General features: G+C 36.7%; 1 protein-coding gene across 2 annotated transcripts in view; it reads right to left on the bottom strand.

The window, feature by feature from the left end:
• Positions 1-4,359: 4,359 nt before the first annotated feature.
• Positions 4,360-16,397, bottom strand: part of SCFD1 (sec1 family domain containing 1) — a 56,652-nt gene continuing 44,614 nt past the window's right edge. Inside the window, exons 21-25 of one of the 2 annotated variants that reach the window (XM_074909828.1) lie at positions 15,775-15,827; positions 13,419-13,452; positions 12,104-12,169; positions 8,036-8,104; positions 4,360-7,149 (exon numbers count right to left, since the gene is read on the bottom strand). In XM_074909828.1, coding sequence (XP_074765929.1) covers positions 7,126-7,149; positions 8,036-8,104; positions 12,104-12,169; positions 13,419-13,452; positions 15,775-15,827 — 246 coding nt within the window. In that variant the 3' untranslated portion in view covers positions 4,360-7,125. The remainder of the gene's footprint in view (positions 7,150-8,035; positions 8,105-12,103; positions 12,170-13,418; positions 13,453-15,774; positions 15,828-16,397) is intronic. The other variant, XM_074909827.1, reaches the window with a different exon arrangement.

Genomic DNA, 16,397 nt, shown 5'->3' with positions numbered 1-16,397 from the left:
AAAATAGAAACTAAAGGTAGCTTTGAGATTCAGAGAGCCCGTAACCTGAGAGGACCCTTTGGAGGTAGTCAGCAGAGAAGGAATCTCCTGCAGCCTTTCTTTTTTATTCATCCTTTGATCAAGCGTGTTTGCCTCTGAAATGGCAAAGTTTAAAGACTGTCTACAAAAGCATCTGCTATGAACCAGCCCTTGAGAAATGACTGTATCTGTAGGCAAACTGGAAATAATATTTCCGCTGCCAGATGAACTTTCAGAGAGTTAAATTCTAATCACAGTGGGAAAAGGAAAAGGGAACGCCAAGTTATGAAAAACACTTTTATAAAAATAAAAAAATCTATTTCAAGTTAATTGCATTCAAGTATGGCTCATTATGTCCACTTACCAGCCAGGTTTAATGTAAACTGTGTAACCTGATGTCATTTAATTAGCAATAATTTTAATTCACATCATCATGTCAACTGTTTTCCCATTTCAAAACAGCTGGCCTACTGACTTCTTAAATTTAGACATGTTCAGACCTTTCATGTATCAAATACTATAAAAGTACTTGCATAGGGAAGTCAATACATTCATCTAATTAATTATAACTGTGTGATATGGAAAATGTTAAGATTCCTAAAACCATATTTTGTGTTTAATCATGAAAATTGCTTCTACCCTTATGTACATGCAAACATATGCTGTATGTCTGCCATTGTTGTACAAAAAGTACTGACATTTCTGATGATTTTTGATGAATTTGGGAATAAATAAAAGAACACACAAACTAGTAGTAAGATAATGCAGGTAGATATTCCTTGACTGTTGGTCTTTCATTATTTTTCAACAATTTGATCCACACAGAGTTGCAAATTCTTGTAGGAGCACCAGTCTCCCCAAAAGACTTGGGAACCGGATTGTATGCACTGCAAGGCAGACCCTTGCCATAAGCTGTTTTATTGTGCTTCCTGACAAAATAGCTGTAGTGGTATTGCAGCAAAAGATTATTTTAGTTTATAGCCAACTTCTGTCTGATAACTGGGCTTTGTTAAGGCTTTGTTTCCTTTGAATTCAGGCTTTCCAGTAAATAGAAAGAACAGCAAGATCAACCTAATGTTTTTAATCTCCACATTTTTTCGGTGATTGATTGCCAAACCACTAAATCTTTTGTATATCCACAAAGTTTTATACAGTGGAACTGTAGCTGTGCACCAAACAATGTGAAAGATCCCAAAGCAACTTGTAGTCATTTGAACTGTGTTTCCTTGGTGCTTATAGTTTCTGTTGTCAGAAGATCTGCATTTGCGTAGGCAGCATTCATTTTCCTGGTATGTGCCTAAATATGTGAATTTATTCTCTAGTTCCTTGGTAGATGATTCTTCTAATGAAGAATGTCAGTGTCTCCCCAGTCTCATCCCTGACTCAGCAGGATGTGATATTTTGGATACTGGAGTCTCCCTCCTGGCTCTTTTTGGTGATGGATGTTACCAACCATACATGGTCACTAGAGGTTCATGGCTCAGTGTCCTGCTCTTCTCCTGGCCATCGTCCTGTGGAAGGGAGACGAGGAAGGGAGAGAGATGGACCCTATCCTTGGACCACCCCTGGGATGGAGCCTACTGCTATTGCTGGGTTCCCTACACATGGCTACTGTGGAAAGAGCATGGGAGCCTGAACCCAGTGCCTCCACAGCCTTGCTGGCTGATGCATTACTTTCTGTCCTTGTCTTTTATTTTAGGTGACAATTTCCCTTTTGTACTTATGCTGGAGTTCTTTTATGATCCCTCCCCTTTCCCACACTGCTGTCTGAGTGAACTCCACACCTTGATGCCTTGGCAAGGACCCGATTCTCCTTTTCCCTTTTTAAGACAGGCTTTGATTACCCGTCCTTACGTGTGGTCATGCTAAACAACAAGCCATTTAATATTTGACTGCTCCAGAGCTTTCCATAAACCAAGTAAGTTAGACCCAAGCCCTGCCACCCCATGAACCCTTCCTCCTGCTTGTGTCATCCCAACACCTTCTGATCTGGGCTTTCAGCTGGGAGGAGGGTGGCTCATCCGGACCTGCCTCTTTCATAGTCTCACCTGGCCCTTACTGAAAGCAGCCAAGTTCCCCACGCAGGCAGCAACACTTTGTGTGCTGTCTGGCTTAGGCCACGGGATGGGGCCTTGCTGAACACTGCTCCTCGGGCTTTGGATGTGCTGGGGTTCAAGCAGCCATGGTGTCCTTACCACAGACAGTCTGTGAGCCTGCAGAGCTGAGCTCCGGGCTGTGCAGTGCCGAGGCTTGCAGCTCTTGCAGTCACGAGGTCGCAGATGCAGTCAAAATTGTTCTTCAGTGAGCAAGGGAAACTAAGATGGTAATCAAGATGCATCTGCAAACTGCAATCAGTCCTGCCATCCCTCTCCATTGTGAAGAGGGAAAAAACCAAAACCAACAAACCTGTTTGAGAAGTTGGACTTGGACACAGTGGCTGCTCACTTACAGATTTCTTTAGGATGCAGCTGCAGAAGCACCTTCTTGCAGTTGGGAGCACTAGGCATGTTCAGAAAAAACTGGAATACTGTGTATAGTAGGAATAAATTCTGGGGAATCAGTAAAAACACTTGAACATAATGGAATCCCTTTAATGTAATAATCTTAAGGAAGGAGGAGACTAGAGTAAGATTGCCTTTCAGTGACTATCCTTTGCAGTCATTTAGCTTTTCTATTGTAATTGTGAAAAAAAAGTTCTGTATCTGAACAGCATAAAAATGTGTCGTATTAATGCAACGATAGAGACATTTGTCCTTGATTTCTAACTGTGAAAATTTCCAAAGAATGCAGTCCAGGTTTCATCCTTTCTGGATCTAAGTCAGCAAGAGTTGCATTTATTTTCTTAGCAGTGTTTTCATTCCCAAAATGAGTGTTTATTAGAAATAGGTAACAGAAAGCAAGGTCATCTTGTGCCAAAAGATTCTTCTAACTCTGATGTGTTTTTGCTTCAGAAACTTTAGATGTACAAATATTTCTGTGGGTTTGGGAGGGAGCTAGCTGTTTCCTTTGAGATATCAATACAAGCATTTTGGGGCTAAATCCTTGTCTCTGCTGGGACACTGGAACAGGTTTCTAAAGCCCTTATGTAATTTAGGGTTCACGCCAGTGTTGACGAATGGACTTTAAGAACTGTCAGGCTTTGTAGAAAGCCTGGCTAGGATACTGGTGGGCTTGGCGCTTGAAGCCCAGATCCTGACCAGATAGGGACTGCACATAGGGAGGCCAGGCCAGGAGAACAGCAGAAGAAATTACTAATGACACCTAAAGGAGGAAAAAGAATTTGGAAAACATCAAAATTTGGTGTTCATGGGTTGACTGCCACAATTACAAAACTACATCAGTTTTCATCAGGTTTTCACTGACTGTTTGACTAAGCTGGATCCTATTCCTAAAGTATGGGGACTATGCTTTTGATCATTGGTATTGCAGTGAATTGAAAGGGAGATGTAAGGAAAAAAAAAGACAGAAACTTAATTCTAACTAATAAGCAAGAGATTTTATGATTAAAAAAAAAAAAAATTCTGGAGAAGAGTGACCTCTTTTGGGTTCACCCATTTTCATGTTGGGCCCTGAGCCTGCAGAAATTCGTTTTCCAGGGAGGAGTGAGTGTGACTAAAGACATGAGAACTCACTTTCCTCCTTGAGAGCCCTGAGCTGATAGTAACACTGCTTTTTCTTGCCTTATGCAAGACAAGGTTAATCGAACAGACTTCTCCCCTGTGGAGGAACATGGTCTGCAGAATTATGAGAAAGCTGGTGGTGTGGCTAGCAAAAAGACTTGTGCAATTTCCCAGCAAGTCCTAGAGGATTTCCAGTTGTTTGTTTTTCCTCCCTCTTCTTCAAAGTACCACATATCCCTCACATGATAGAGGTGATGGAGATATAAAAACCACAGAAGGTAGATTTATAGTCACCTTCCCTGTGTCGTAGGGCTTATCCTCACATTGTTTTCTTTCAAAGAACTCATCAGAGCTGGTTACGGTGAGGGAAGGCTGGCTAGCCACAGGTTTTTTTCACTGGGAAGAAAAAAATGGCCTCGGTATTGCAGCTCAACAGACTATGATGTTTAGGAGTAGGTATCTTTTCCTGTGAGTTACCAATTCAAACTACATCTGAATGAACAGGGTCCATGGCTGATTAATTACCTATGGGAAGTGGATTGATGTTTTAGTTTAAGGGTGAATTCAAAACCCAGCTGGAGCTCAGTAGTTTACAATCCCAGGAAAATGAAGTAAAAGAGGTCCTCCTAGAGGACTGGAACATATTGGTAATGGAATCTGGAGAAAATATTGCACCAGTGGTGTTTCACTTCATTCACATATAAAAAAGACAGGGTTTATTTCAGTGCTAGAAAAACTGACAATACAGCATTTAGCTTTGCTAATATACAAGCAAAAAATTATGTGCTTGCTTGTGAAACATTCTGTGTCATAATCCATCATCTTTGGCTCTTATCTCTCCCTTATATGGTATCTATTTCTGAAAAAACAAAGGCACCACATTCATCATTAATTCACAAAATATCAATTTAAATATTCTAAAACTTTCAAATTAAGAAAGCAAGCAAAGAGTTATCATTTCAAACTGTGAATTAATTCTTAAGTGACATGTAACCATTTGTAAGATCTGTCTATACATCCTGAAAGATAGATGTCCTAGTTTTCCACAGCTGGAGACCAGACTGCTTATTTTCTTCCTGAGAACAAGTACAGCCCTTGAAACTCTGCCCTGTGTTGCTTTTACTTACCTAAATGGGAAGGCGGATCCCAATGAAGAATTGCCAGTCCTCAGACATGGAAGCTGGAGCCGCAGTACTGGAGGCTGGTGCTGCCGTTGGCACTGCCCTGCCAGCCAGCCCTGCCCGAGGTTAATTAACAAAGAAGAGGCTTGACAAGCCCCTGGTCCCCCATGCAGTCACTTAAAATATTTATTAGCAACATGAACGCTGCTGGTACTATTTTACTTAAAAGACTTGCTGAGCCAGGCATAACCTCTCCTTTAAGCACAGACCTTTGAGGATCTGAAGGGTATGGTGACTGGCTATAAACTGAATAAACTTGCTGATGAGCCAAGCTTACTTTTAACGTTGCTTGCTTCTAGATTAACTATGGAGGCTTCATGTACAACCTTCTCCATCCCTAATTTCCCAGGAAATATTGAGGGAAAGGGCCACGTAACAAAACCCAGCACGCTGTATCTTGGGTTGTTACAGAGACAGAGTGGTAAATCTAAGATTTTAACGGTAACAGAGAGCTTTAGGACTACTAATGCAACAAATCCAGAAAGCTAGTTTGGAGAGGAAAGAGAAGAATGTTTGAAGTACTAAAATTGTATTTATTCATTTTTTAAAAAATCAAATCCCATGTTGTTGCTGTGATTTAGGAGTGCTCCTGGTTTAACTGAGCAGGGTCCATCATACCACAGGCTGCCACAAGATCTAGACAAAAAGCAGTCAGCAGATTTTTCAGAAGTTATCAGTTGCAAGGTTAAAACTGCACAGGAAGCACAGTTTTCTTGGGGATGGATTATTTCAAGCTCCTAGAACAAACTTCCACAGGAAGCAATAAACACCTTAAATGTAATTTTCTTTTCCAAATGCACTTTGACCTTGTTTTAGTAACAAATATAGTATATGTAGGGAATTAGAATAACAAACTCTATTTGACACAATGAGTCCTTGCTGACGAGTATGGAAGAGTTTTTGGTCACTTACAAATGCTCACTTTTTGCTCACTTACAAAAACTGCAATTAACAGGACAATAAATGTATTTATTGACTTTGTAAAGTTAGAAGTTTATAGTAGTACTGTGGAGTAGCTTACAACATTCAGCTAATTAAATAATACGATAATATATATATGTATAATCTAGACTGTGTTACTTCTAAAGAATAGATCAACTGCATTTCTTGTTTAGATGTTCTGAAAAAAATCTAGCTGGGGAAAAAGTATTGCTTTTAGAGCAAAATTAACATTCAACATTGAAGAATAGTGCAAGAAACACTGCTGAAAAAATTTACAGTAAGCCAGTAATTCTTACAATCTCACAGTTTGTTAATAAACCCACAAGAAGTGTTTTCTTCTTACTTTTTGAATATGTTAGGCCTCCTTTTGAAGACATATCATTGCTTCACCAGTAGCAGTGCTATTTCCAGAGAGGACATTTCTAGAGACATGTATCTATAAAGAAATTTTGTTACATTCTCTCAATTCCCATACACACTCTCCGGAGATGTCATTACTGGCAAAACTTAATTCTATCATGAGATTCTTTAAACTACTAAACTACCCCTACCTAACGCAATTGTTAAAAACTCTATTTTACATATGCGCTTATAAAACAGTTAAAAGCTGTTCTGTGAGTATGACTTGGCTTTTTCTCAAACATAACAGCAAAAGCAGTTACAATAAAAAGTACAGAGGAAAATTATTAAATGTTTCATCGTTTGTGACTCTGTAAGAAAGGAATTTTCTCTTAACCTTAAGAGAAAAGCTAAATTACTGTATCAGAAACTTGTACTGAAGGTATCTTCATCTTTGGACCATCAAGCAAAGACCGCACAAATTTAAGTACAAGTATAATGATTTTGGTAAAATAAAGGATAAGAGAAAAGGTAAAATAAAAATAAAATAACTCCTACTAGAAGTAGTAGTTCTCTTGCACTGAGGCTGTTTGTCTGTGGTTCTAAAAGGCAGTTTTGTCCTTTTCATTTCTGTTAAATAATCTGGCTTTCAGGAAGAACACATCTCCTAAAGACAGACTCGACCTTTTCTTCAAGCTACTGCTTTGTTTACTGTAACAGAAACTATATACAAGAACTTGAAAATGCTATGCTTTTCAGCCAGCTCTGTCATATACCGTAGCTAATACTGAATTTAGAATGTAATAATGTGAAACTGACCCCCACCAAAAATATAGCAGGTTTTAAGGTTTATTTCTGAAACGTTGATATACACCATAGTAATTACAGATCTTTTTTAAAGGTTATCATATTAATGAAATGGGTTTAAGTTTTAATATGATGACAAAACTATAGATACGAAGATATCTGAATGTTGTAATAATTCTCTGTCGTCACACTGCCATGCAGGTAATGGTGTTTCAGTCTTATTTCTGGCCAAGTAGGGAGAGCTAAACATGAAGAGACAGAAAACTATTAGGTTGCTAATCTTATTCTTTCAGTCAAACTAATATCCAGTTCACACAGTAAATACTTCTGTCTTGCAACCAGAATTATGCTGGTAATAGAATATTTAATGGAGCTTCAAATCATAAGATCTGAATAAATCTCAGAGGTAAAGGTGCAGCATACACAGTCAAGTCAACAAAAAAGTTCAGTAAGCTGACTGAAGAGTTATAAGCTGGTAGGTACCATTTGTGTCCTTCAAGTGCAGCAAGAATTAATTTAGTTCTTAAAAATATAGTTTTGAGTAACAAATTTATTCTCATATTAGTAGAAAGTAAAACCATAGGTGGTGACAGCTACTGAATGGCTGCTATTTGCTGATTTCCGTGAATAATTTTTATTTTGCATCTGTATTGGATGGAGACATAGAGAAGTAATGGTGATGATAATGTTTTTAACAGCACTAAAAAATTGATTTTAGTATAGGTATGGGCAACATCAAGCCTCCACTAGGCCAGTATTTATAAATAGCAAAATTTAAGACAAATTTTTAAAGATCACTGTTGTGAATAGCAGTTTTTAACTTGCAGATGCTAGAATAGCCTGGGAAGACATGCTATTTGTGAAAGTATTAAGAACTGAGTGATTGTTTTCATCAGGACTTATGTAAAAGCAATTATGAAGAACCTGATTACCTGTGTAACCTGTGAACTAAAACTAACAATACAGTGTCCATTTCAATCAAGTGAAAATAGGTAGCAAGAACGTGTATTAATCTTTCACAAATGAGTTTGATTTTTTTGTAAAATCCATAGAGAGATGTAAGGGCAAATAAGTGAACACACAGTTACAGAAGTAATAAATATTACAGAGGTTATTAAAAGTACCAACCTGTTTTATAAACTGTGTAGCATTAAAAAGTTCACTGCAGCCATACAGGACATGTTTGCCTTGTTTACCCTAAAAAAAGGCAAGACAGGAAAAAATCAAGTGTTTAACAAACAGCATAAGTGGCTTAAACTAACTGTATACCAAAAAAACAAATCTTGATGATGTTGGAATACACTTTTGGTTGAAAAAGGAATAGTTATTCCACCAGAAAAAAAAAATCCAAAACATAACTAAAGTGGAAAACGAGAGACCAGAGGCAGAAAGAAAGTGGGAAAAATGGGGCATTTTACACATTTAAAGACACTAGAATGCTAAGATCTCTGATGTATCTACAAATGACTTGGGGAGGCAAACAACCTTACTTGAGCAAACCCTACCTCCTAAAATAACCAGGCACTGTGTTAAGAATAGTAACAATATATTCACTGTTTATGTTGCATTAGAGCCTGTAAACTTCAACCTGTAATTCATTTCCATATGATGATGATGCTAAAAACAGCACTTCTTTTTGTAAAGAGAGTCTGAAACAAAATGTTGATTTCAATCAGATGCTTAACAAACCTAGTTTGCAGTTTAACAGTATTCACTTGAGTAAGGCTACCAAAGTGCTATGTTAGCATTTTGGAAGTGAAAATTATTTTAAGTAGTAACATCATTTCAGACTGAATTTATTTCCAGTGTTGGGCTAATAATCCCATGGTTCTTCCAAAGGTCAAGCATAGGCTTGAGAAATCTGTTTCACTGTTATTTTGCATTTTCCCATGTTAGGTAAAACTCACTTATTAAAGAGCAAAACAGGAACACAAGCCTTGACAAAATGATTTTGTTTCATATATATTGACCATTGTGCTGTTTCAGCAGAAAGTAATGGAATCAGATTCAAACAGTCCTTAGCTGGTGGTCACACGCTAATTGGGGAGATGGTAATCCTGGTTCAAATCCTCATCTTTATTAATTTTGAGTGGTTTGTGGCAATAAACTATTCTCATTGCTGATCAGCATCTTGAGCTTGCATCTTCCCACATTTCAGGCCAGTTTTTTAAATCTTGATCAAACAGGCCTGGTTTTGATCTAAACTAGTATTTTGACAGATTCCATTTCCAGCAGTATGACTCAATAGCATTTTTTTCTGCCTGGTACCAAAAAAAAATTTTAAACTATATAGATAATTGTGAAACGAGACTGTTGTCTTTCAGACAGCTCTAAAATACATTAGTGTACACTTCCAGTCTGTCATATATATTCTTCCAAAAGTGTAATTTTTGTAAATGTATGCTTTTAATTGAAGTTAATTACTTAGTCCATGCAAACAAAGAGCTGTATCTCTAAATAATTACTGGAGACAAGTTGAAACTGCTTAACATCTAAAAAAACCCCAAACCTCAGTACTATTCAAAGTCCAGTATTTTTTAATGATGGAAAAAATATGCTGCATTTAAATTTCTTGTTCTTAAATTTCAGATTATCAAGCAGTACCTTTCGAACCAAATGGAACTGAAAGAACATGCTGAATTATTTTGTACAAACCAGAATGCTAGCCTCCTCTTAGAGGTTCCCTATGGCTTGCAATTTTAATGACACATTTTCAGCATGTTGAACTGAACTTGGCCAATATATTTATTTTAAGGCACAATCTACCTTACTGACATAAATATTTGCTTTTTGATGATGTGAGATAGTCCACTCTAGCACAGAACTTCAAATAATTGGATTTGAGGGTTCCTCTTAATTCTCCTACAAAAAAAACCCAGAATGTCAAAGCTGAATGAACATTGCTTCCTGTTTTAGAAAGTTTTAAAATACTTTCTCTGTGCTTTCAGAGTCAAACTGGCAAAACAGATAGTGCTTAGAAAAATAAAGCAGTGAATAAAATCTTTGTGGTATCTGCTTGCAAGAACAGAGCTGTTGATTTTTCTCTTTTTATATTCTGGAGGAAGACTGATCGAATATTAGAATAATTAATAAGCTACATCTGTTGAAACAACAGATGCTGGAAGTGTACTGCATGGCAAAGCAAATTTTATTAGATAAGCCAGTAAAAGTCACCTGGGAAAGGCAGACAAATCTCTGGGGGGGTGGAAGGTGGAATTAAGCCTTTCATTAACCTTTCTTGTTTTTTCCAGAGCAAATGGCTAAGTGGAATAACGGTGAGGGAGTCTTCCCCCTTGGGAGGTCACCTCCCGCTGACCAAGTATGCAGTCTGATTGGAGAAGCATACAGCACTCTTCAGCTGTGAAAACTGATGATGCAGAAACCTCTGCCCACAGGTTCCAGAAGAAAAACTACGTCCTAATTCTGACTCTCCAAGAGATCTAACATTACCGTTCCTGTAGTTTTCAGTTCCTTCTGTCCTCTCCATCTGTTTATCAAGTGACCTCCCATTTGCCTTTTTATTTCTCAAACTTCAGCTTCCTGCCACCTTGTATGAAGCACTGAGTGTTTGTTGTCATGCAAATGCTCTGTGTATACACATATATATGTATACGCATAGAGAGCAAACCTCAGCTCTGACAGCAGGCAGCTACGTATCAGAGAAGTGTATTAGCCTCTAGGGGATTCAGAGTTTTATTTTAGTAGGAAGTAACAAACATGCATGTTGCTGGGCATCTTTTGAATTGATATGGCACCTGAAGTGGCTTTGGGTAAACTAAGGAGTAAGCCAAAATTTAACAATGCACTCTGTTACAGGCAGATGCCCCGCTGAATGCTATAATTAGTTATCAAGAGTGGTAAGTGCTAAGCCGAGCCCAAATAATTTCTTTTTAACTTACATTCCTCTTCTTATCCTTTCCCCTATCCAGACCAGCTCTGTTCCAAAATGACTGCTTGTTAGAGGGAGAAAACAACTTGGTACACATGTTCTGACTTTGCATTCTTTAAGATTTACCTGGACATAAAACTCTCACGTACTTGTTTTGTGGAAGAAGTGTTTTTCAGTGACTAAGGCTCCATATTTATTCTTTTCTGTGAAAAGCCTCAATCCAGTCCATCACAGGACAGGACGATTGTAGCATGAACAAGGTTAAGATTGGGAAGGAAGACTGGTATGCTGCTGCTCTTAAATAATTTATTACCTGCTTCAAAATTTTATCAAGGTTCCTGTTGTACTTTCTTATTCCTGGAAAATGCTTGAATCCCACCCCTGCCCCTCAAGAACTCTAATGATGTTACTTTTCTCCATCCACTGATTTTTGGTGTACGTGTGTTCTGCTAGGCTGGCCAGCTGGAACCAGAGAAATTAAGTCTGTTACACTAGCATTACATAGTTGTTTATACATTTTCTTCTTTGTGCATGTAACACCTCTTATGATTTCTACGCAGAATCAAATGATGCAGCACATCAAGAATGAGCTAACTCATTAGCAAAACCTTCTAAATGTGGGAAAATAATAAATGGTCAGTTACTGATGCCAATCTGATCTCTGCTCTGATAGGCTGCATAGTATTTGCATTATCCTGGCTTCTGAAACAACTGACAATAGGCTCAAGATTGTTGTAAACTAAGATACTGTTATCTATAGGCCTTGTTTTGAACTGATTTTATATTGCTAAGTTACGTGTGTAAAAGTACTTTAGTATCTCTTGCAAGATCTATGAAAACTAGACAATAATGAGTAGTTCCTCACCTTCAAGACAATGATATGCTAGAGCTGCTTTATTTAACAACAGCAGACAAAAACTAGTAACAGAACTCTAAAACAGTATGAACAGCCGAACTGACAACATTTGGTGTGTCAGTACAGAAGACAGGTTAATTCAGTCAGCTACATCTGCTGACAATTTTCAAACCCATGTTAAGTGTGTATGAAGACAAAATAAAGCAGAATGACATTTATTTACTCAATTCAAAAGTGCAACATGAGCAAACTCACCAGAAACAGTAACTCTTTATTGGTGTGAATTAATAATCCACACTTTCTACTGATTTCTTACATACTTTTTTCCCCCTGACGGATGGTAAGGCTAATTTCACAGACCTAATCTTCTTAATACTAAACGTTAAAGAAAACCTGCTAAAACTGTTTCTGGCAGTAAGTCATAGACTACAGCTGACAGAAGTGCACATACCTTTATGTAGTCGATAAGATTTTGATATTCAATATAGTTGCCTCCTCCAACTACAAACACTATCGCCTAAAAGGTAACACACACATAATCAGAAGACGCATTCAAATTCTTAGTATTCAGTAGTAAAATATATATCAAATCATTAAATCTACAGCAAAAATAATCCTAATCACACTGCAGTATAGTAAGAACTGGACACAGAATCACTAGCTTCCTACCTGAAAGATAACAGAAGAGTTTTAGTAGGATGCAGAATAGCAAGCTGAGAGCTTTTAACATGTCACTATCTTCTAATAAGGAATACTTGAAACGTAAGCAGTTTCAACATGTTACATTTTGTGCAGAGATGTCTCCAGTGTCCATAGCAACAGTAAAAATTTTTCCATGGATGTTTAAGAATTAGTTTGGGACACAAAATACTTCTGTTATAAAGGAATACACTTTGCTGTTGTTTTTCCACCTCCTGCTTACTACCGGTAATAATCTAATATTACAGGTAAAGGCCATCAGTATTTTCTGGGCTATGTTTAAAAGAGAACAATTAATAGAAAAAGGAGACTTTGGAGTTGCATAACTTTTGTTAACATTCACTATCTAAAATTGTTTGACTACGCTATACCAATTTTATATAGACTTTATGTTACTACTGACATTTTTGCTATGACCATCTGCTAGTCATATATATGACATCATATGGTATTTCTTTTGTTCAGGAGGATAATCAGGACATTTCAAGAGAAATCTGAGACATGTATATTGCCAAGGCAAAGATTTTGCTTATGAAACTAGGTAGTAAGATCAGAGAAGTAAGACTTTATTATTTGCAAATATTTACGTTGAAAAATACTGAAAGCTATTGGCATTTGTATAAAACGACAACATTTGTTGTTTTGCTTTTCTCCTTTAATTGCAGAGACTGTTTAAAATCCTGTCACTTAAATTAGTGGTCAACACCGCTGTTTAAGGCTGAACAAAGGATTAAATCTAGAGAGCATTCTAAAGGTCTGGTATGAAAATAGGGGGTTTAAATTGCTGAGTATCCAATTAGGATATTAATAAATCCCTGTAATTACCTTCACAAGAATTCTCTAGATTTTTTTCCCCAGTATTAGTTAATGCTTACATAGTCTTTTGAAGATGAAAAGACTTTTTCAAAATAACAGCTAATTATAATTAATACTAGATATAATTAGGCTAAATGGTTTCTGCAAACATGACCCCTTGTTTTCCTAATCATGATCCTCAAAAATGACTGGTACTTCAGGATTTTTTTTAAAACACAGGAACATTGAAAAATAATTTCTACGTGACTTACCTCCTGGAATGGATTTTTGTTTCTTGGAACTGAACTATAAAAAGAAACACAAACAAACTACAACTTAAATTTTATTAGACATTAATATAAATACACGAAGTAAGTATCATGTACACATCATGTTTATGGAATACTATATAATGTTACACAAAGATACAAAATAGAACAGTAATTGCTTTTCTGCATTCATTCTCCAGGTATTTTATTTAAATGATTTGTTATAGAAAATCATCTACAGGACTCAAAACATGAGCAAACAGGAGTTTAACTTCATCAGTTTTAAGGTTGCTGTCTGAATCATAAGCTTTATGGCAACACTTAATTTAGAGTTTAGAAGTTCTAACTATAGTGCTGCTAGCTAGGAGCAAATACAGTGAGTAAAATATTTCATCAGCATTAGCACAGTTCATGATGCAAATCCTGCCTACTGGAATCTTAACTAGGTAAGCCCCTCAGTTTGCAGTGCGTGCACACATACTTAGTGATGCTTCAAAATCACAAAAGCTACCATAGGCAGCAGGTATGTGTTCTGCAACAACATTAGGATTAAAATGATTTAAGGAGGAAGAGGTTAAGTTACAGTTCAGGTGGTACAAACTCTTCTCCATTTGAAGACACAGTGCTAGCCACAGGGAGGTAGCAGGCAGAGAGGGAGAAACCTCTTTTCCTGCATCACCTTGCACCTTCAGGAGGAAGGGAAAAAGAGAAAGTTCTGAAGGGTCAGTCTGCTCTCTCATCCTTTGCTCACACACTACCACTACCTTTCTGCCCCATACCGGCCTGCAGCCCTAGGCAGCCAAATACTTCTTATGTTCTAACAGATTAAAAGCATTGCAATTGCATCTTTTGCTTCAACTTACCTTTTCCCTTATTTCAAGCTTTCTGAGTAAAAAATAACAGTTGACCACAGATTCCAGTGTATCAGAAAAACAGGTTTTAAGAGGGAATGGCTCTCTCTAATACGTTGTTTTATCTGTCATGAATACTACAGACTCCCCATAAGGAGAAAAGTTAGCCCAATTCTCTTGTGATTTGGATATGATATGACGAATCCACATATATTTTGTCATCCTTCCAGAGGGCAAGGTCTGTTTATACTTGACAGGCTTTACACAGAATGTGAAGATACTGTTTTGCTAAGACTGAATTACAGCAATGCAGTTCCTACTCTATTTAAAAAGTAACAGATGTGCCAGTATTTCTTAAAACAGGAGTAGGTTAGGAAAAAAAAAAAATCAGTATTTTTAAAATATCATTCCATTAATATACTATTTGATATTGTTATTTTAAACTAGTAATATTTTGTCAAGCCTTTTTGTCAAACCTATGTTTTTTTATCATCTATATAAATATTTGAAGGGAGAATTAGATAAACCCATATATGGCTAGAGTAGTTTTGTTGCCATGCTCAAATATGATTTAAGGAATATAGCTTGAGTTTATTTACAAAACCCCAACAAACCCCATACCAGAGATTGTTTTTCCTTATGATGATTATTACAGCTACACAGAATGGCACGTCGATGAACTGCTCTAAATGCCTATCTTTACATTGTTTAAAGCAAGAGAAAAGCTAGATGGAGCGGGTAAAAACGCATATTTATGTGAAAACCCGCTGGCTTTAAAAAACCTTTGCACAGAATCCTCCAAAAATTAACAAAACAATGAAAGTTGTAACTAACAAGAAACATAAAATACTGTCAATTATGTATCTTCTCCATTTCTAGGATAAGTGAGATTATCAGTTACAGTTATTGGTTGATGACATAAAGCAAGAGATATAGATTTGTAAGATTGTAGTGGAATTCCTCTTCTCTTTTATTCGCAAAATAAACTATACCCTCCCTTCAGATGCACACGAATGTAAAATGTGCACCTGCCTACACAAGAACAAATGCAGTCAATTTTTAATGATTTTTTTTCACTGTTAACTTTGTAACAATGTAAAATTTTAACTGTTTAAAAAGTGATAAAGAAATTTTGGTGCACTATGCGATGACCTTTTAATTTGACAGTGAAAATCCAAAAAGTTCCAAAGAAACCAACCAGTACAGCTAAAGAGAATTCTAACATTTATTTTTGCTATATATTAGCACACACTCCTGTGACTGAACCGATGTACGTGTCAGCAGCATGTTCAGTCAGTGGAACAAAAGATTTTTTTTTTTGTAGTGTTATAAAAATTTATCTGGTTGATCCAAGTTCCTGTTGTGAATTCCTTCAACACCAACTGTCTTGACTTAGAATTAATGATTAAAATTAAGTACTTGTAGTCAGAGGTAAAATAAACCCAGATTTCTTAAGTTAGCCTTTTCAGAGGGTACAAGGAAACAAGCAAAACTCATAGTAAACTCACCTGTCACTGCCTCGTAGCATCTTGGGATCAAAATACCGGTAGTCATCTGTCTCCTATTCAAAAGTATGTTTTTATCTCAAAAGATGGGAATTCTGGCTTATGATTTCTGCTTGTGTCTATTACATTAAACACCATTCAAAACAACATCATTTCTCATTTAGCAGTCACATAATTAAAAATTAATTGTGCTGTCCACTAATATTTATAGTATTTGTGCATAACTGAACTGGTACAGAATAAACAGCAGTCAGAAAGCTATGAAGGCTGCTATTGAGGTTTTTGTATCTGGTTCATCTAAAATCGACTGTTACACACTTTCCAAAAAATATGCTGGTTGCATAATAAGTCCCAACAGAAAGGCAGTATGCAGAAAGAAAAGTTAAGGTGTCACCAGCTTTAGAGGAACATCACATGGTTAGTTATAAATGCTAAAATTTTCCAGGTTACAGAAATCTGCTATTGATTTAATATAAAACAAAGCACTTCTATGGCAATGAATACTAAATACAAGATAGATCAAAATCTGCTACTGTTATGTAACTTATCCTTTTTGTTTCATGATTTATGACTCCTATTAAACCAAAATTAAGCTCTTGAAAAAGAAATGAGTTCCACAAGGATTT

The sequence above is a fragment of the Athene noctua genome, chromosome 6 (genome assembly GCF_965140245.1).
Source record: "Athene noctua chromosome 6, bAthNoc1.hap1.1, whole genome shotgun sequence".
Taxonomy (NCBI): Eukaryota; Metazoa; Chordata; class Aves; order Strigiformes; family Strigidae; genus Athene; species Athene noctua.
The sequence above is the reverse complement of the archived record's forward strand: the minus strand, read 5'-3'. Positions and strand labels throughout refer to the sequence as shown.